Source organism: Tupaia chinensis, unplaced genomic scaffold, assembly GCF_000334495.1.
Source record: "Tupaia chinensis unplaced genomic scaffold, TupChi_1.0 Scaffold000207_1, whole genome shotgun sequence".
NCBI classification, from domain to species: Eukaryota; Metazoa; Chordata; class Mammalia; order Scandentia; family Tupaiidae; genus Tupaia; species Tupaia belangeri.
Window position 1 is genome coordinate 1,496,028 of NW_006159682.1, and position 20,651 is coordinate 1,516,678.

Consider the following 20,651-nt stretch of genomic DNA (forward strand, 5'->3'; position numbering starts at 1 on the left):
CGTGACCCTGTGGTCGACTCCATGGGAGTCCAGCCACATAGCCATTATGCTAACTGCTGGTCACCCTTCCTCTGTTGAAGTTTTATTTATTTTTTATTTTTTATTTTTTTAAATTTTTTATTTTTTATTATCATCATAATCTTCTTTATATTACATTGGTCTGTTGAAGTTTTGAACACCTCAAAGTCATCTATGACATTTGGAATGAACTTCTAAATGCCTGTGAATCTTCATATTTTGACCTCCTTCATGAATCATGAATATTCTTAATGGCATCTGGAGTAGTAAACCCTTTCCAAAGGTTTTCAATTTACTTTGCATAGATCTACCAAAAGATTCATATCTATGGTAGCTATAGCCTTTTGAAATGTATTTCTTTAATAGGCATGGAAATGACTTTTTGATCTTTGGGCTGTAGAATGGATATTGTGTTCACAACACAACTAATGTTGTGAAGATAACATTCATCTTCTTAAACATTTTCTTCAGAGTTCTCGGGTGACCAAGTGCATTGCCAATGAGCAGTAATATTTTGAAAGAAATCTTTTTTTCTTTTTTGAGTGGTTTTTGCTATAGCGTGCGTGCGCTCGCCAGACAGACAGAGAGAGACAGAGAGATAGAAAGCGAGAAATCACCCCCCGGGGGGATGGCCACACCGCAATCCCTTCTCCTCCATTCTCCTCTCAGGATCTTGGGCACGCATGCACACGTGCCAGGCGTAAGTTTAAGCTGCCAGGTCCGGGATTCAAACCACAGTCGACTACGTGGGAGTCCGGCGACATAGCCATTATGCTAACTGCTGGTCCCAAGAAATCTTTTTTTCTGAGCAGTAGGTTTCAACAGAGGGCTTAACATACTCAGTAAAATAAGCAATAAACAAATGTACCATCATTTAGGCTTTGTCATTTCATAGGCAGAGAATAGGCTGAGTAGAGAATAGGCAGAGTAGATTTAATATATTGGGTCATTGGAGAAGTCATGGCACAATTTTACATAGAAAAACACATCATGACTTATCCAGTGACCCAGTCATTCTTCTTTATTTTTCTTAAATGATAATGTACACATAGGAGAGAGACAGAGACAGACAGAGAGAGATACCCTTGATAGGATCTCATCATATTGTGGTCTCCCTTTTTCGGACTTCTAGCTTGTTAAGATCTTGAGCAGGCATGTGCCCATAGTGTTTTCAGGCTAAACCAGGGATTTGAACCCATGGTCAACCACATGGCTTCCAACATTACAGTCTAGTACACTATGGACTATACCAACAGGCTGGGCCAGACTTAATCTAATTCTTAAGGGCCCTACAATTTTTAGATGTTGAATAAACATTGGTTTCAAATTAAAGTTACTATTTGTATAAGCCTCTAATCCGAGAGTCAGCCTCTTTTTAATCTAGGCATTGATTCTTTCTAGCCATGAAAGTCCTAGATGGCAGACCAGCCCTGAATCCCACATCGCTTATTACAGATTTGAGTTCTGGACCTAGTAGCTTGAAAAACTTGCCAGACATCTGTGCATGTGTGCCCAAAATCCCATGAGGAGAATGAAAGAGCAGGGATAGCATTGTGGCCTTCCCCTGGGAGGTGTTTTCTCACTTTCTCTCTCTTTCTCTGTCTCTCTCTGGTAAGCTCATATGCCCTATAGCAAATTTTAAAAAGGAAGGAAGGAAGTAAGGAAGGAAGGAAGGAAGGAAGGAAGGAAGGAAGGAAGGAAGGGCAGGTGCATAAAGAAAGTCCTAGATTGCATATTTTTTGCAATGTAAGGTTCTTTCATCAGCATTAAAAATAATGTTGTTTAGCGTCACCACCTTCATCAATCATCTTAGCTTTATCTTCTGCATAACGTGCTGCAGTTTTTACATCAGTACTTGCTGCTTCTCCTTGTACTTTTATGTTATAGAGACCAATTATTTCTTTAAACCTCATGAAACAACCTCTTCTAGCTTCAAAACTTTCTTCTGCACCTTCCTTACATCTCTCAGCCTTCATAGAACTGAGTAGAATTGGGGTCTTACTTTAGATTAGGTTCTGGCTTAAGGAAGTGTTGTGGCTAGTTTAGTATCCTGTCCAGACCGCTAAAACTTTCTCCATATCAGCAGAGAGACTGCTTCTTTGTCTTATCATTCATGGGTTCACTGGAGTAGCACTTTCAGTTAATTTTTTTAGGAAGATTAAAAAATGGGTTTTTATTTTGCTAGTCATTCAAATTAATTTCAAGCATTGTACAGAAATTATATTCAGTACTGAGTAGGTTCCATACATCTCCTCCCATGAATTCTTGTTAAACTTTAATAATTTTCAGGCAACTCTCTTAGGTAAAAAGAGTCAAAACATACAACCAAGATGCTCCTTTCCCCCCGAAAAAGTCCCATGTAAAATGTTTTCGTAAAAACGAAAGGAACTCAGGAAAGATAAAATGCCAGGCACTATGCTTTTTCCTTTACTGAATACCAGTAGATTATTGAAATTCATAAAGCACTTTAAATTTCCTTCAAGAACTTTTCCTTTGCAGTCACAGCTTAACTAACAGCTGGTGCTAGAGGCCTAGCTTTCAGCCTTTCTTGGCTTTTGACATGTCTTCTTCAGTAAGACTAATCATTTCTAGCTTTTTTTTTTTTTTTTTGAAGAGGTTTTTTTCTTCAGGGCACATGAGCTAGCCAGAGAGGGAGAGAGAGACAGAGACAGAAACAACGAGAAGGAAAGTAAGAAATCACCCTAGGGGCGGGGAGGTGGGAGGAGCAGGGAGATAGCCATGCCGCAATCCTTTCTCTTCCATTTTCCTCCCAGGATCTTGGATACACACATACCTGGTGTGATTTTCAAGCCACCAGGTCCAGGACTCGAACCACAATCGGCGATGTAGGAGTCCAGGAATGTAACCACTATGCCATTTGTTGGCCCTCATTTCTAGTTTTTAAAGTGAGAGACGTATGGCTTTTCCTTTTACTCGAACTCTTAGAGGCCATTGTAGGGTTGTTAATAAGCCTAATTTGAGTATTGTTGTGTCTCGCTAGGAAGGTCTAAGGAGAGGGAGGGAGAGAGATGAGAAACAGCGGGTTGGTGGAGCAGTTCAGATATGCACAACTTTATCAATTAAGTTTTTTCTCTTATATGGACACAATATGTGGTATCCCAAAACAATTATAATAGTAACATCAAAAATCACTGATCACGGATGACCGTAACTGATGCAGTAATAATGAACAAGTTTAAAATATTTGTGAGAATTGAAATGTGAAACAGAGACATGAAATGAGCACATATTGCTGGAAAAATGATGCTGATAGACTTGTTCAACACAGAGTTGCCACACCTTCAATTTTAAAAAAATATATCTGCAAAGAGCAGTAAAGGGGAGCTCAATCAAACAAGGGATACCTGTAGTTTATTCAGGTCTTAGTGTCTTCACTCGGAATGATTGGTATGATGATTTCTACCTCCTAAGGCTTTGGGGATGGGTGAGTGTAATGAAATAAGGTAGTATATATGAGCTCAGGCTTGGTACAGTGGAGGTGTTCGGTAATTTTTCTTCATCAGGTCACAGAACCAGTTAATGGATGAGCTAGGTGTTGGTTTTCATAGGAGTCAACTCCAGGTCACTCTTTGTAGTACCTTTGAGCATTCTACATGTAAGTTTTTAATTATAACTCAAAGTTTACTCAAAAGGTCAGTATCAATTGGTCCTGAACATAAAGTATCATTTCAGTCTAGTTCATGTGTGAAGTAAACTAGGAATAGTGTCTTTGGGCCAATAGTAGATGCTCAGTAAGTTCTTTAAATAGATGGACAAAATGATACAGCTCTTTCAGGACTAGGTGAGGATCTGCCAATGGGGTCCCCTTTGGCTAAATATTTTTATTTTCAAATTAGGAAAAAAATATTTAAAAATTTATAACATCTCCAGATATTTTGGCATAATTTCATTTGAAATGGTTTTTCTTTGACCATGTCCTTTCATGGTAGCTTTTCAGTGACCATTATTTGTGAAGTTTTAATAATGTGAAAGAAAGCAAAACCTCTAAATGGCCTGTGACAATTTTTTTTTTAAATTTTTATATATGCAAGAAAATGTTTTAAATGGATTGATTTTAATTTTTCTTTGAAAATGCTTTATAAAACAATGTTGGTTTTCTACAAGGAATGTTTGTAGAAGGAATATTCGTATGTAAAAATAGTTTTTCCTTTTTCCCTTTTTTTTTTTTCTTCCTTTTTCAGAGGGTATGTGTGAGAGAGAACCCCTTAATAGAGCCTGGTCATAACAATCCCTCTTCCACCAGTGTTCCATCTTGTCAGGATTCTGGGGATGCATATGTGTACCTGTCGTGTTCTTTAAGTCACAGGGGCTGGGACTTGAACCCTGGTCATTAACGTGGGATTTGTTTTCCTCCTTGTAGTGCTTAATCATTATACTACAGGGCTAGCTCTGTACAGATATTTTAAGTTACCAGTGTTGTAATCAGAACAACGCATGACTTGCTATATCTTTTTTTTTTTTAATTGCTAGAGGACTCTTGCATTCAGCTGAGACAAGAGACAGAGAGAGAACCCTACCCAGTGGGGCATGGTCACGCTGCCACCCTTTTTCCTCCATTTCTCCATCCTGTTAGGGTTTTGGGCATCCATGCACATGTGCCAGTGTGATTTTCAAGGTCACAGGGGTTATTCGAATTGTGGTCAGCCATGTGAGATCTGGCTCCCTTAACCCCACTACACTAGGGAGCTGGCCTTGATATATCATTCGTAAAGTAACTTATCATTTCTCAAGAATAAATGTATATAATCAATATTTCAAGTACGTTATGATTGTTGCTCAACTTAAATTTAATTCTAGTACAATTATTATTAGATTTTGTGAAAGTGAAATTTATAAATACTATGTTGGTAAGTATTTCTTAATAAAGTAGCACTTAAAAGTGGTTCCTTTTGGGGACCAACAAGCGGTGTGTGGCTAAGGAGCTAGATTTTCATGTGACCTACTGTAACTTGAGTCCCAGGCCCGGTGGCTTAAAAGTCATCCTGGGCACATGTGTATCCATGCTCAAATTCCCAGGAGGAGACTGGAAGAGAAGGGATTACAGTGTGTTCATTTCCCCAGAGGGTGATTTCTCACTTTCCTTCTCTCTGTCTCTCTCTGGCAGAAACAAATTTTTAAAAGTGGTTCATTTTAAGAAAAGGGCATTTCTCTATAAAGTTATACATTCTGGATGAAGGAGAAACTTGTCCAGAATTAAAGCATCAATGGAGATCACAATCCATCTATTTGGGATACTTTACCAAACCCACTTATACAATTTACTGCCTGTTGATAAGTCAATGACTACTGAGATAAGTTTGCTAGTAGCATCATACTGCAAAAAAGAACTGCAGATATTCTGTATGGATGATTTATTGGATTGTTAGAAACTGGGTCACTAATTCACAAAAAATAATGTATCTGTAAATATATTTTTTGCTTCATAGATGGAATTAAGTTTTGACAGTTTTGCTATATGTACTACTTAATGGATCACAATGTATCACTATCACCACTAATTACTGCATTTTGATTAATCTTATGTACTTTGGTTAATACATTTTACTGAATCCAATATATCACTATATTGATAAACAGTAATTATAGACATAAAGCTGCCTGAACTTTGAAATCATGAAAAATGTTATTAGGAATTATGTGAAACCAAATGTTTGTTTATCTAGACATATTTAATTGCCAGCAAAGAAACCAATTAAAAGTAGCTGCAGAGTAAGAGGCCAACCTTCGTTAAACATGGTTTTAAGATTGTTACAGAACTTGTGGTGATGATAACATGGTGTCTTGGAGGATGTTAACAACTGTAGCAGAGTGTTAATTAAGAATGATGTAATCTGTAGCTAAGAATTATTAGAATTATATGTTAGTTTAGCTGGACAGGAGCAAAACCTAGTTTCAGTTATGATGTGAGAACTGGAGTCATATTTATAAGTTGAAAGATTAACATTTTATTTTTATGCTGTTCCTGAGACAATTTAAAAATCCTGAATGAAATACAATCAAGTGTAAACATCAAGGCCCTAGCTCATTTACATATGTGCCAGATTTTCAAACTGATTGCTATTTGAACCTAATCTGTCATTGCTGGCTGCATTAGCTACAACAAACATTACATTTACATATTGATTTCTTATTTTGTTTTAGTGTAAATAATCCATAATTATAGTAAATTTGGTCTTTTGTTGACAAGAGCTTGCATGACTCTCTAAGTCTAGAATGGAAATTTAAATTGCCATGTGTCATGCTTTTTAATTTAAAATCTTGATGTATCTAAAAGGATAAAAGATCATTGTAGATCACAAATACTCCCAAAGAGACAAAAGGAAGAAAAAAAATCTTAGGCCTTTCTGGAAAGATATAAATGGTAAAATATTACTAAAAACATTCAATAGCAGATTCTAAAACCATTATTTATATTTTTATCATTAAAAACTACAGTATTTTGAAATCAATTACCATTCTTGCTTCAATATCTGGTTGTTTTTCAAAAACTGAATCTAGTGAAAATGAATCGTATAAGCCTATTTTATATTGATATTTTGTTTAAAATATTCAGTGCAAGAAAAGAAATAACATACACAACAGGAATGAAACGAGAGTTTTGATCCGTATATAGGTGTTAATGCTTTGTCTTAACTACACATACAGCATTGATTTGAGCATATAATTTCACTGCTGACAACTCATGTCACTGGATATAGAGTATTATGTAGCAGTGACAACAGATCCATGGTTCTCGTTTTCACTGATTAAAGTTTTTGAAGTTAAAAAATATAGGTTTCCATTACTTGCAAAAATGGTTGCTATCAGGTTATTCAAGGCTTTTTTTTCTTTTTATAAAAATAAATTTACTAGAGAGCATGTGTGTTCACTGGAGAGAGACAGAAAGAGATAGAGGGAAAGTGAGAAAGCACCCCAGTGGGGATTGCTTATGCCACAATCCCTTCATAGTACTATTCTTTCTCCTATATAACACTCATGTGCCTGGTAAGATTTTCAAGTCACTGGGTCCTGGACTTGGGCTATTCTGTTTGTCATGTGTGATCCAGCTGCCTTAGCCACTATGCCACCAGCTGCTCCTCAAGCATTTTTTTTAATGGTTGACTACTAAAAAATAATTTTGGGGAGGCTAGCAGGTGGCGAGGTAGTGAGGGCGCTGGACTCTGACATGACCAGTTGTGGTTCTAATCCCAGACCTGGAGGCTTGCTTTCTCACTTTCCCTCTCTCTTGCTATTTAAATTAAGAAATAAGAATAATTAATACAATTAAATAAATAATTATTTAAAAAGTGAAAAATAATAATTTTTTTAAAAAGTTTCTTTCATGAGAGAGAGAGAGAAGCACTCTCAACAGAGGCTCTCACCTTAGTTCCCTCCCCGCAGCCTTCCCAGCCCACTAAGATCATAGGTGCATGACATGTTCAGGTCAGTCTGGAAACTGAACCTGTATCTTTCTTGTGGCTCCAGAATTGTAGGTGATGTTCTACCTCTGCACTACTGCAGATGGGCCTTAGGGTTAACTTTTTTTTTTTTTTTTTTTAAAAAAGGAAATGTAATTTACATGTGGTAAATGTATAGTTCTTAAGTGTCTATAAGTTAAATGAGTTTAGACAACAGCATACTGTTTTCTACCATGGATTTTAATGAGTAAGATTTCACTTGGGACATGTACCAAGTGTTTAAAAAGCAGCTAGTTTAGAAGCCTGTGCTGAACTGATGGCAGGTGTGTACCTGTGTGCTATGAATACAGAAGCCTTTAAAAAGCCATTATAGGGGCTGGCAGGGAACATGGTTGTTAATGTACGTACTGGACTCCCATGTGATTGATCATGGTTTGAGTCTGGACCTGGTGGCTTGATTTCTCACTTTCCCTTTCTCTCTCTCTCTCTCTCTGATCAAATTTAAAAGTAATAATGACAAATAAAATTAAATAAATAAATAAATTTAAAAGCCTTTATGTTAGTCAGCTTGGGACACCATAACAAAATACCATGATTGGATGGGGGGACTTAAACATTAAACATTTATTTCTGTAGAGGTTGGAAATTCAAGATCAGATTGCTGGCAGATTCAATTCTTGGAGAGGGCCTTTAACCTGGCTTGACTATCTTTTCCCTCTGTCTTTATATAGCAGAAAGAGAAAAAGCCCTGGTCTCTTCCTCTTCTGATGAGGACACTAATCATGTCATGGGGGCCCCACTCTCATAACCTTGTCTAAACTTAATTGAATGGACCCCATCTCTAAATACTGCCACATTAGGGGTTAGGACTTCAACATATGAATTTTTGAGAAAACACAAATATTCAGTCAATAATGGCTCTCTAGCCCAAGTATGAATGTATCTTTACTAATCTAGTTTAATTTTGATGGATTTAGACTTTATAATAGCAACTGCTTTTCTTAAAACTGTTAATATTTTAATAGATGAGTAATGGTTGAATCTTCTGCCCACTAAAGACTTTAGGAGGGGATTCTGGATTCAAGGAATTTCTAGAGAAGAAATCCATAAATTACTATTATTCTTAGTTCAGTATACCCTGACTAATGTTATGGTAGCCTATGAAATGGCCTGTTGCTAGTTGGCATGATGCCTTTCTTCTTCTTTGGGAATTAATGACAGGTTTATAACTATATGGTGGTTACAGCATACTGGGTCTTTGGGAAAGTCATGATGCATTTTTGCATCAGAAAACAGAAAAATACGTCATGACTTTTCCGATGACCTAATAGTGAAATAACTGATTGTTTCACTCCCATAATGCACCCTTAAGTTAACCTTGGAAAATCACTACATCATTTGTCCGTGCTTTCTCATAAGTAGATTGCTAAAGTTCTCTCTGAATGTGAAATAAAAATCAGTTAAGACAAAGACTGTTACATTTATTTTCTTAATATTGTTGCTATTTTGTCAATATTCGACCTGTGGAGGCCAGTAATAAGTGGCTTTATATATTGACATGTATAGAAATACCTGTATTAGAGCTTCAGATTTATTATTTATTGTGGCCTATGGGTTAAAAGTTGCTGTGCGTGATTTTCTCCTTAAACGAATAAACAAAAAAGTAAAGGGAAATGTAAAAATGTATAAACTAAATCAGTGAATTAAAATTACATTGACATTCATTAGAAGGCAGATATTTTACAGATAACTTCTCTGTTCCACATAAATGCTCATAGTTGAATTAGAATGGACTCTCCCCAAGCTCAGATCAATGGACATTCTGTTAAGGAAGCATTGAGCATTGTAAGCCCAAGACTTGTGGGCAAAAAGGAAAGCAGAGTAAAGATGTTCTACTGAAACTATTTCCAGGACTGTGCTAGGAACTTAGGTAGTAATGCTTATAGTACTGAGAATTTTAGGGAAGTGGCTGTCTATATTTATATAGAGCCCTGTTTTACTTACTACTACCCTCCCATCTTAAAATTAGAAACTGATTAGGAGAATTCAAGAGGATAACATGTGAAAACGTCTAGCACTTTGCTTGCTACAAGTTGCGTAAGAATGTTAAATTTGATTTGATTTTGTTGAAAATAGCCAGAGCCTGGGGACAATGTATATGATTCCGATTACTTTTTTTTTTTAAGCCATAGGGCACATGCACTCATGGAGAGACAGAGTCACAGAGGGAAAGTGGATACCGTAATTCCTTCTCCAGTTTCCTCTTGTGATTTTTAAGTTACGGGGTCCAGGATGAGAACCATAGAGCAGCCATGTAGGATCTAACACTTAACTAACAGGCTACCTGTTTGCCCAATTTAGATTACATTTGAAACATTAATTTCAATCTGTATCTGAGGGTAGAGCAAAGGCTGATAGATTTAATGATTCTTAACTGTCTGTAGAAACCAAATCATGTCCTTGTTTTTTGTGTGTGTGTGTGTGTGTGTGTTTGTGAGACAGTGCATGTTTATGAGAGGGAGAGACATGGGCATCCTCCACAGGGTTCAGTCTCACCACAATCCTCTTCCTCCTCCAGCCTGTCAGATGTTGGACACCCATGTGCATGCCTGGCGTGTTTTAGGCGATCTGGCTGGGGATTCAAACTGTGGTCACCAGGAGGGATCTATTATAGCTTCTCTTGAGCAGCCCATTGTCACTGTTCCAGAGCTGGCATAGCATACCCTTGTTGATAAATGCAAATATTCCAGTTGAAAGAAGGAAAAAAAAAAATCAATGGAGGGAAAAAAATAGAGAATTTATGTTCTATCAATGTTATGTCTTGCTTTGAGTTAAAATGCAGACTATTTTTTAAAAACTTAACATTTGCTTATAGGTATAATTGAAGAGAAAACATGCCATTAGTGAATGAATCAGGCTAGAGTCTGAGGTTGAAGACAGTACTTGCGACTCACTCATCCAGACAAACCATTCTCACGAATGTTCTTGTAAGAAGAATACTGTCAGTCTGGATGACACAGGCACAATATACACTTATGTTTAGTGATTAAAAAATAGGTTTTATGGTCTGTGGACACTGACAGGAGATGGAACTAAAACATGAACGATAACTACCACAAAAACATAGAACCTTTTGTTGAGGTTTCACTGTCATTGTAAGATTTTAAAGTATGGGTACCTCTCAAAAGTGTCAAATTTTCAATGAAGTTATAGTAGGTCATCTCACAACTTGTATGTGATAAAAATTCTTTCTTGACTTTTAAATTTTTAAAAAAGAAGTATTTATTTTTATTTGTTCTTCAGTTTAATTGCAGAGAAGAGAAGGGAGAAAGCAAACCGCCAAGTCCAGGACTCGAACCTTAGATGGCCATGTGTGAGTCCAGCACCTTACCACCATACCACCTGCTGGCCTTGTCTTTTTAAATTTTAATATTCATTCATAGTTTCATAAAGAAAGGATTATTACCCTTTTCCTAAAGAGGAAACAGAATTTATGGAGTAAATTTACACCTATCCAGTAGAACTAGACTAAAATATGTTCTTCTAAAGTAGTCTGGCAGTCAGTGCTGATAAAGTTATTGGATGAATCTGCCAGTCAGGATCAAGAAACATATCTAATGAATTTCATAAAGGCAGGCACAAAAATATTAAACATATAAATATATTCATATGTAAAGATAAAGGAGGATCTACATAATCAGACTTATTACATAAGATTCATATATGAAGGAGAATTTACATATAATAAATATTATTATAATAATTTCACTGAAAAATAATTTCACTGACCATCAATCTCCTTTAAACTGACTCCTCTGATTTTAAATAATTGCAATACCTCAAGACTTCATCTTGGTCTCTTTCGTTTTCATTAACTAGCCTGTGTTCACAGATGATCTCTTTTGGCCACAAAGTCTAATACTGTCTCTGTGTTGTCGACTCTTCTACTCTGAGCTCTATTACTTGACCCTTTACAGAGAAAGAGAGAGAGAAAGTGAGAAAGCACCCTCCAGGTGGAATGACCATGCTGCAATTTCTTTTCCAACACTCTCCTCTTGGGATTTGGGGCGCACATGTGTCCCCAATGTGTTTTTCAAGCTTCCGGGTCTGAGACTTGAACCATGCAGTTGACCATGTAGGGATCCAGCCACTCCAACTGTTACACCACCTGCTGACCCGTCCTTTCACTTTTATTTTCAAAGGCATTTCTCTTTTGGATGTCTAATAAGCATTATAAACTTAACATATTTAAAGTATCACTGCCAGTTTTCCCATTCATCCTGCTCTTATTTCAGTTTAAATGTATTTTCATACTCTATTTGCTTAGACCAGAAACTTTAGGGTTATGTTTTTTTCTTACATTTCGTCAGTATGTTGTCTAGCTTCTACCCCTGAAATACATTCTGAACATGACAGCTTTTCACCATCTGTACCTCTACTACTGTGGTCTATGCTACTATCACTTTTTGCCTAGACTTCCAGTAGAACTAGACTAAAATATGTTCTTCTAAAGTAGTCTGGCAGTCAGTGCTGATAAAGTTATTGGATGAATCTGCCAGTCAGGATCAAGAAACATATCTAATGAATTTCATAAAGGCAGGCACAAAAATATTAAACATATAAATATATTCATATGTAAAGATAAAGGAGGATCTACATAATCAGACTTATTACATAAGATTCATATATGAAGGAGAATTTACATATAATAAATATTATTATAATAATTTCACTGAAAAATAATTTCACTGACCATCAATCTCCTTTAAACTGACTCCTCTGATTTTAAATAATTGCAATACCTCAAGACTTCATCTTGGTCTCTTTCGTTTTCATTAACTAGCCTGTGTTCACAGATGATCTCTTTTGGCCACAAAGTCTAATACTGTCTCTGTGTTGTCGACTCTTCTACTCTGAGCTCTATTACTTGACCCTTTACAGAGAAAGAGAGAGAGAAAGTGAGAAAGCACCCTCCAGGTGGAATGACCATGCTGCAATTTCTTTTCCAACACTCTCCTCTTGGGATTTGGGGCGCACATGTGTCCCCAATGTGTTTTTCAAGCTTCCGGGTCTGAGACTTGAACCATGCAGTTGACCATGTAGGGATCCAGCCACTCCAACTGTTACACCACCTGCTGACCCGTCCTTTCACTTTTATTTTCAAAGGCATTTCTCTTTTGGATGTCTAATAAGCATTATAAACTTAACATATTTAAAGTATCACTGCCAGTTTTCCCATTCATCCTGCTCTTATTTCAGTTTAAATGTATTTTCATACTCTATTTGCTTAGACCAGAAACTTTAGGGTTATGTTTTTTTCTTACATTTCGTCAGTATGTTGTCTAGCTTCTACCCCTGAAATACATTCTGAACATGACAGCTTTTCACCATCTGTACCTCTACTACTGTGGTCTATGCTACTATCACTTTTTGCCTAGACTAGTGTCCTGTGTACCCTTTCTATCTTCAGACTTTCCTTAAAAACGTGTAGTCAGGGCAGCTAGAGTGATCTTATGTAAATGTAAATCAGATTTTACTATTTCTTTTTTTTTTTTTTTTAGAGAGAGGTTTTTGCTACAGGGTGCATGTGCTCACCAGAGAGACAGAAATGGAGAACTCGCCCCCTGAGGATGGCCAGGCTGCAATCCCTTTTCCTCCATTCTCTTGGGATTTTAGGCACACATGCACAGGCGTGTGGCATGAGTTTTAAGCTGCCAGATCTACAGTTGACTACGTGGAAGTCCAGCAACGTAGCCATTAAGCCATCTGCTGGTCCCACTAATCCCCCCCCTCCTTTATTTTTTGCTATAGGGCGTGTACTCGCCAGACAGAGAGATAGAAAGCAAGCAATCACACCCCAGGGGGGATGGCCACGCTGCAATCCCTTCTCCTCCATTCTCCTTTCGGGATCTTGGGCATGTACACACACGCGCCCAGCATGAGTTTAAGCCACCGGGTCCGGGATGCGAACCGCAGTCGACTACGTGGGAGTCCAGTGACATAGCCATTACGCTAACTGCTGGTCCCCCCATTATTTCCCTTTTTAAAACCCTTGGATGGTTTTCCTTTGCAATAACTACAAGGACACACATCATTAGATCTCTGTTTTCTCTGTTATTGCATAGCCCAAATGTATCTAAAAGTAATTCCTTTTGCATTGCCCATCTGTTATTTATTTTATAATCCTGTTTTATTTTCTTCATAGCACTCACTATTCTCTAAAATTATTTATTCATTTATTTGATCATTATTTGTCTCCTTTACTAAAATATAAGTTTCATAAAGCTGGGACCATGTTATCTTGTTCACCGCTGTACCTGGCAACTATTATAGAGCAGTGTCACAAACATGTACTTAGTAAAGAACATGTTATGTTCTTCTTGTTATTTTCTTGGATTAAAAGTGCCCCCTACTAACCTTCCCCAAATAAAACAAAATTTCTGGTCTCTTCCAAGTGGTTAATTCTGAGATCCTATTTATCCTTGATTTTTTAGCTTAACATATTTCTTTTCCATTGAAGCTGTCCCGTTTTTTTCTTCTCCCACTGAGGTGAACTTAAGCATTTTTCTTCTCAATTTTCATTGTACTTCTTTATAATTTCTTCATTGTACCTATTTCATTATACTACACTGTTCATATATTTATCTATTCCTATTAAACTGCAAGCTTTAACAAAATTATCTTTTTATTTATTATTTAATTTTTTATTTGTTATTATTTTTAAAATTTGGACAGAGAGAGAGAGAGAAAGGGAAAGTTACAAAGCAAGCCTCCAGGTCTGGGACTTGACCTATGGTCAGCCATGTGGCAGTCTAGTGCCTTAACTACCTTGCCACCTGCCTGACCCTGGACTGTGAACTTCTCATTAACATAAACTATTTTATTTGGATTGGTTTTCTTCACATCTGAAATAATGCAAGGCATTGAATTAATGTTGATAAATAACTGAATAAAAAAAAAGATGTTAACTTCCATGGTGGTTTTCCAGAGGACAACATTGCTTTATGAGATGTGAAGATGAGTAAGACTCTTACTTCTTGGAAATGTACAGTTTATTCATTATTCAGTAAGTATTGGGTTGTCAGAAAAGTCATGATGCAAAAATGCATCATTTATTTAGGCCCAACCATAGTGGCACAGGCAGTAGGGCACCGTTGCAGGATACTCTCTCCATATGGCCAGTCCACAAGTCTGGATCCTGGTTGACCTGAATGAGCTAAGCATGCCTGCAGATGTGCACAATTACAGCGGCTAAAAGTCTAGGGCATCACAGTAGGGCAAGGATATCTGTAGGTCTTTGTCTATCTGTCTTTCTCACGAAAGAATGGAATTTTTCTCATGAAAGAAAGATTTAAAAAAAAAACCATGAATTACTTCTCTGCAGAGTATATTATGCTTAAGTGCTAATGCTATAATGGCAGAGGTCCTTGCCTCAACAAACTATTTTAAACAGATACGATTTTTTTAAAATTTGATCAGTAATATTTTATGATAATATGCTGATACTTTCTCATTTTTAATCTGTAATCAACCTGTGAACTCTATGGAATTCAATAGGACAGACAGATTAGTTGCCTAATTCTAATCTTTATATTGCATGTATGTTTATCACTCACTGAGTTACTGGTTGACAAAGGAGTGATGAAGGCCAGAACCGTGTAGCCATACTCAACATATTTTCCTGGGGACCAGACAATGGTGTAGTGCTAAAACATGATGCTCTGTGAGCCAGTCCCACATGAGAAGGTTACCAATTCAAGACTCGAGACCTCCTTGAGTACTGTGTGTGAGTGCCTGTGATCCAGAGCTGGCACAAGTCTGAGGGTAGACTGTAGCATCAGGACCCTGTTGGGGGTACTGGCTATCTTTTTGTCTCTCAAACAAGCTCACGGAAGAAATAAATATATACACCTAAATTTTTTTTTCCTTATGACGTAGGTGTGCCAAAATTACACTTGCAGCAAGCAATGCAGATTATTTGGACACAGTATCAATGGATTTTTAATTCCCAGAGGCACGAAAATAGTATTTCCTAATAAAGACATAAAAATAAAACCATGGCTTCTTAATTTATGTGGCTAACTTCATGTAGTCCTTATAGTTCTGACACATTTCTAACATTTTGGAACTTTGGCACAGGATTTTTAAATGTTGCTCAGAGTTCTCCAATTTCTGAATTCTATATATTGCTGAGTTTTACATGAAAGCACAATTATTTTGAAGGGTTTTCGGTATAGCAGTTATGGATTTCAACATATTCTGAATTTTGACTGAAAATTTTTCTTGTTCGGCCTTCATGAGTATTAACAATAGTTTCATACTTTTATTCTTCTAGAATAGGTATTTCATCTAGAATTGAACTGGGTCTTTAAGTATACATTTAAGTAGCATATTTAGAATTTAATATAATTGAAAAAATGGTTCTTTTATAGGAAATACATATGCAGAGAGCAGCATACAAACTGAAGTTATATATGCAAAATATTTAGAATTGAAGTTTAAAAACACCTCGGTGGAGAAGGAGTTAACAGGTTAGCTCCCCTTGGTTGTTCTCTGCTTGCTCTCTTGCCTTTAGGAGCTGAAAAGATGATAACATTGGGCCCGGACATGCCTGTGTGGAGGTTAGGGTACTCCTGGGGTTTTTGCAGCTAGCTGTAAAGCAAGCTAGAACTTGTTCATCTCTGAGTTCCTTGTTTTTCTTTCAACCCTTTCAGTGCCCTGCAGGAGTCATTAAATCAAAACTTCATGCTGATCATCACCCACCGAGAAGTCCAGCGGGAGTACAACCTGAACTTCTCAGGAAGCAGTACTATTCAAGAGGTGAGTTATGTCTCACAGCTAAGGAATAAAGGTAGCTCATTATAGCTAATGTTGACCCTGTTAAAGAGGGCATATCTGTTCTGGTTGGAAACTCTCTTTATGTTTCATTATTGAGTTCTTAATTTTAATTAACTGGAGCATCAATGATTACTGTAGATATACTAAATGACTTGACCTGGAAGGATAGATCTTGTAAATGGGAGCTCTTGATAATTCTTAAACTAGTTAGTATGTGATATATATTTCATGGTTTTATAATAATTTTTCAAAACATTCATTTGGAATTTGTTGACAGCATTTATTTTGGAGAATGCTTATATTTTGTTTGAAAGAGTGCTTTCAAATATAGTATTTATATTATGTACTCTGCCTATCTCTACAAAGAATTTGAGAAGGCTTTTATAAGCAGCTCATCCTAGCCTTGAGCATTATTAGTAAAATGCAGTTGGAAATGATCATTTAGCTCAGAATATCTGAGAACAATCTATTTATAGTGTCAACATTTTCTTCAACATAGCCAACCAGGGAGGGCCACTGTTTCAAAAAGAGAACCTCCCCCAAGAGAGTCAAGGTACCTTCTTGGTATGTCTTTGGCCCCACCCACCTAAAAGCCAGTAATTTAGCTCCCTGGGTTGGGGGGTGGCGGGGACATGGACTATTTAAGGCTTGACAGGACTTGGATTTAGAAACATTGATATGATGACTATGTCATATTATCCCTTATAAGTTATGAAGGCAGTAATTATTTGCTAATTTTTAAAGACATTACATTTACTTAAAGATATTTACATTGCTTAAAGTAATTACTAATGACATCTTGAAAGAACAAACTATTTTCATATTAATCATTTTTTCTGAAGTATATAAATTGTACCAGTAATGGCTAGTCTATTGATGATTTCCTTTTTTCATATTTTTCAATAAATTTCAGCTTCTGAATTTTGTGAAAATAACTTATTGCTTTAAGTTTATTTTCTCCATTGGTGACTTGACTAGTTTGTTAAAAAGTAACTAAAGCCTTTAAAATTTGTTCTGGCTCTGAAATTGAATCATAGGTTTGAGTTATTTAATTTTTTCCTGGCACTTTAAATATGTATAAATTGCCATTTCATTTTTAACTTTATAATGGATATCCTGTTTTCAAAATTCTAAATTTTAATTCCTTGACTCATTTTGTTTCTACATTTAAAATAATGCATTGCTATGGCTCTGTCTCAGTTATTACTGGAGCTTTATGATAGTAAAACTAAGCTGTATGTGATTACAATTAAACAAAATAAATTTAGTTTTGAAATAACTGCAATTTAATCAATAAAGCGAAGATAACAGGTAAATTTCATTCTGTTGATTATTTACTGTTTTGAGTTTAAGAATAGTAAAATATATGAGGAATGAATATAGATTGCCTTCTTTTCTTTCTGCCTGAAAATTTTTACCTAAAATTTTGCTTTAAAAAAAAAAAAGAAAAAAGCCTGAATTGTCAGTTTCTATAATTTGGGTGTGTTTCAACTTTCTTCCACAAGAGGGCAGAAAGGACTATTAAGCTGATAGCCTAAAAATGCTATTCAGTGTTTTCAAATTAGCTTCTCTTATATTAACAAAAAGGAGCATAATGGCCAAGTTATTGTTTGATTTACAGATAATTGGCATATTGCAGGGAGGAGACTTAATTTCACCCTTTTAAATTAAACAGGGAGATTTAAAAAGACATAAAATATTCATTAATGTTCGGTGATTATAAAGTAGTGGCATATATTTATTTTGCCTTTATTACTGTTTCGATGGGAAAATACTGCAAATATTTCCGAAATCGAGTTGGCCATACTGACAAGTTGAAATGTTTAAGCAGCGTTAATGCAATCTGCTCACACTTGATATCCTATGCAGAATGATTCAAAATGACTACATCAATTATTAAAAGAAATATTTAAAATTCTGCAAATGTGCCATTGTGTGCCACAGTTGGCTGAAACTGTTCTCTGTGGCCTGCTATTTAGATTATCAAATATATTTTAAGCCTCAAGGACTTGAAAACAGTAAATCTTTATCATACCACTTTCTACAACCATTTGAAAATTTTTCCAGAAATATTTTTGCAAAAATAGATATTCTTATGTATTCCTTGGCAGTAGTTTAGTTTTTTTCTTTTTTTCTCTTTTTCCTTTGTTTTAATTAACTTAAAATAATATCTTGTAATGTTAGTTGCCAGGAAAAAATATATGCAGTTATTTCTAACATCAGTTGCTTTTCTATGAGTTGGCAGGTGCACATAATCTCTTTTATTCTGTATAATTTAGGAAAAGGGTGTGAATTACCTTTTTAGGCCTAGTCCTATGATTTTTTTCCTTCAGCTTGCAGAATACCTGTGATGGTTGGGAGTGTTTCAGGAGCACAAGGCGTTCTTATCTGGAGTCATGGAACTCACAGACTCACTTAAATACGTGCAGTCTTTCTTTTTGCATGACTGAAAGTCAGTTTTCTTGCACAAAGATAAAAATATAATCTTGAAACAATTGTGCAGATTCATTTGATAAATGCTAGTGTTTTTACTATTAATATGGAACCTTAAATTGTAAATTAATCTATCACTAGTTTCAGGAATCTCAGTTTTAATAGGTCCTTGAATGAATTCTGACCAGTATAAATACTGTACATTTCAGGAAAGGAAGGCATTAAATTTTTTTTTCTAGTGTAGGATATTATTTTTGTGTTCTAGATGAAAAAAAAATAACTTGTGAAGCCTTGCATTTTTTAAAGGAAGCTTTTGCAGTATTTCTCTCACCAAAGGGAAATTTATATTAAATGAAATAGGATTTTAAAAGCCACTATGATTTTAACTTATAATTAGACAAAATAATTTTTAAAAATTCTGAATTAGAAAATAAAAACAAAATACAGTTGAATTTCAAAGAAACTCTTCTGTCACCATATGGTCATGCAAGTTAGTGGTTTAAACCAATAAATAGTTGTACAGGTTATTTGTTCATTCTGGCTCTATAGTCTGCTGCCTCACAGCTCATTGACTTGTGTCCTTTGGATGCTCTAGATTTTATTTTAAGCTGGTTAGTTATGGAGGGTTTTTGGATTTGCTTTTGTTTTTGTTTTAAACTCGTTATAAATCCTTCCACTTAGATTTTCCTCCTATTTGCAAAGGCAATGACAGTATGAAAGGGCCAGAGTGGAGAGAATTTCAAGTAGTCATAACAACTTTTTGTTTTCCATTATGACAAAACATCTTGTGAAAATTATCAAACAATATGACAGTAACTGTGACAGTCTATTCCTTTTTCTCCATCTTTTTGGGTCCTCTATTGCTACTTGTCACACTTTAAAATGGGGGAATTTCTTTGAAAATTTAAACAAGTTGATGCTTATTTAATGAATTTCCTACACCAGGAATTTGTTTTTAAACAGTTTATTGTACAGATTCTAGTAATTCTGCCTAATACTATTAAAGATCTGTGGTTACAAGTACACTTAGGATGGGTTAAATTAAGGGGAAAAAAGATTGCTTTGCTTTCTGCAAATCCTAAACCCAGGTGTGGAAAAGGATATAAAGTCCCTGAAATCAAGCCAACTTTTCTTGGAAACTGATTCTTTGTTGTTCTGTCTTAATAATGCAAAAGCTTCTGTTAGGCAAAATATTCACTTTCCTTTGTAGATGTCACACAAACTTAAGATATATACACATGACCTGGAATAACAATGATAAGAAACCTAAGTATTTTTAGTGTGGAATCATGGAGTATTACTTATCTATTCCTGCCAGAAGTACAATGAATAGCTATTGGAATTATTGAAATCTTCTCCCACGTTTCACTTTACCTCAGAATTCTCACTGTTCTTATTAATAATGATTTAGGTCTTAATGGGAATAAAAAGGAAAATGGACAACCTATACAGATATCTTTTGCAGAAGTAGTAAAAGATTTCACCACTGGTACTATGTTGTATAAACCAGTGATTTTTAGGTGGGAAGCCATTTGAGTTTGATTTAGTATCAAGAACTTAACTAAATACATGAACTGTACCAGTGTTTAGGATTAATCTTGGCAAAATAATTGTGAAATCAGAAGGCTAATTCTGATTCTGCAAATTTGAATCTTAAATCAAGGTTTATGTGTTGTATCTATTTCTTCCTCGCTATTGTCCCACCTTGCTTGCTAAGTATTAATATATTTTGATCCTTTACTGCTGGTGACCAGTAACAGTAATTAAATATGTAGACTTTTACAGATTGGACTGATGAATGATTTTCCAGTAGTGGATTGAAGATAACGTAACTAACATGCCCTTTCTATAAATGTTTTACATACTGGGTTTTTTGTTTGTTTGTTTGTTTGTTTGTCTTTTTGGTTTATTTGTTTTCCAGTATAGGGAGGGTGCTGGCACAGA

General features: G+C 35.7%; 1 protein-coding gene across 1 annotated transcript in view; it reads left to right on the plus strand.

The window, feature by feature from the left end:
* The window catches only part of FAF1 (Fas associated factor 1), a 470,502-nt gene that overhangs the window by 178,726 nt on the left and 271,125 nt on the right, over window positions 1-20,651 (plus strand). Inside the window, exon 7 of the mRNA XM_006147256.2 lies at window positions 16,151-16,256. Coding sequence (XP_006147318.1) covers window positions 16,151-16,256 — 106 coding nt within the window. The remainder of the gene's footprint in view (window positions 1-16,150; window positions 16,257-20,651) is intronic.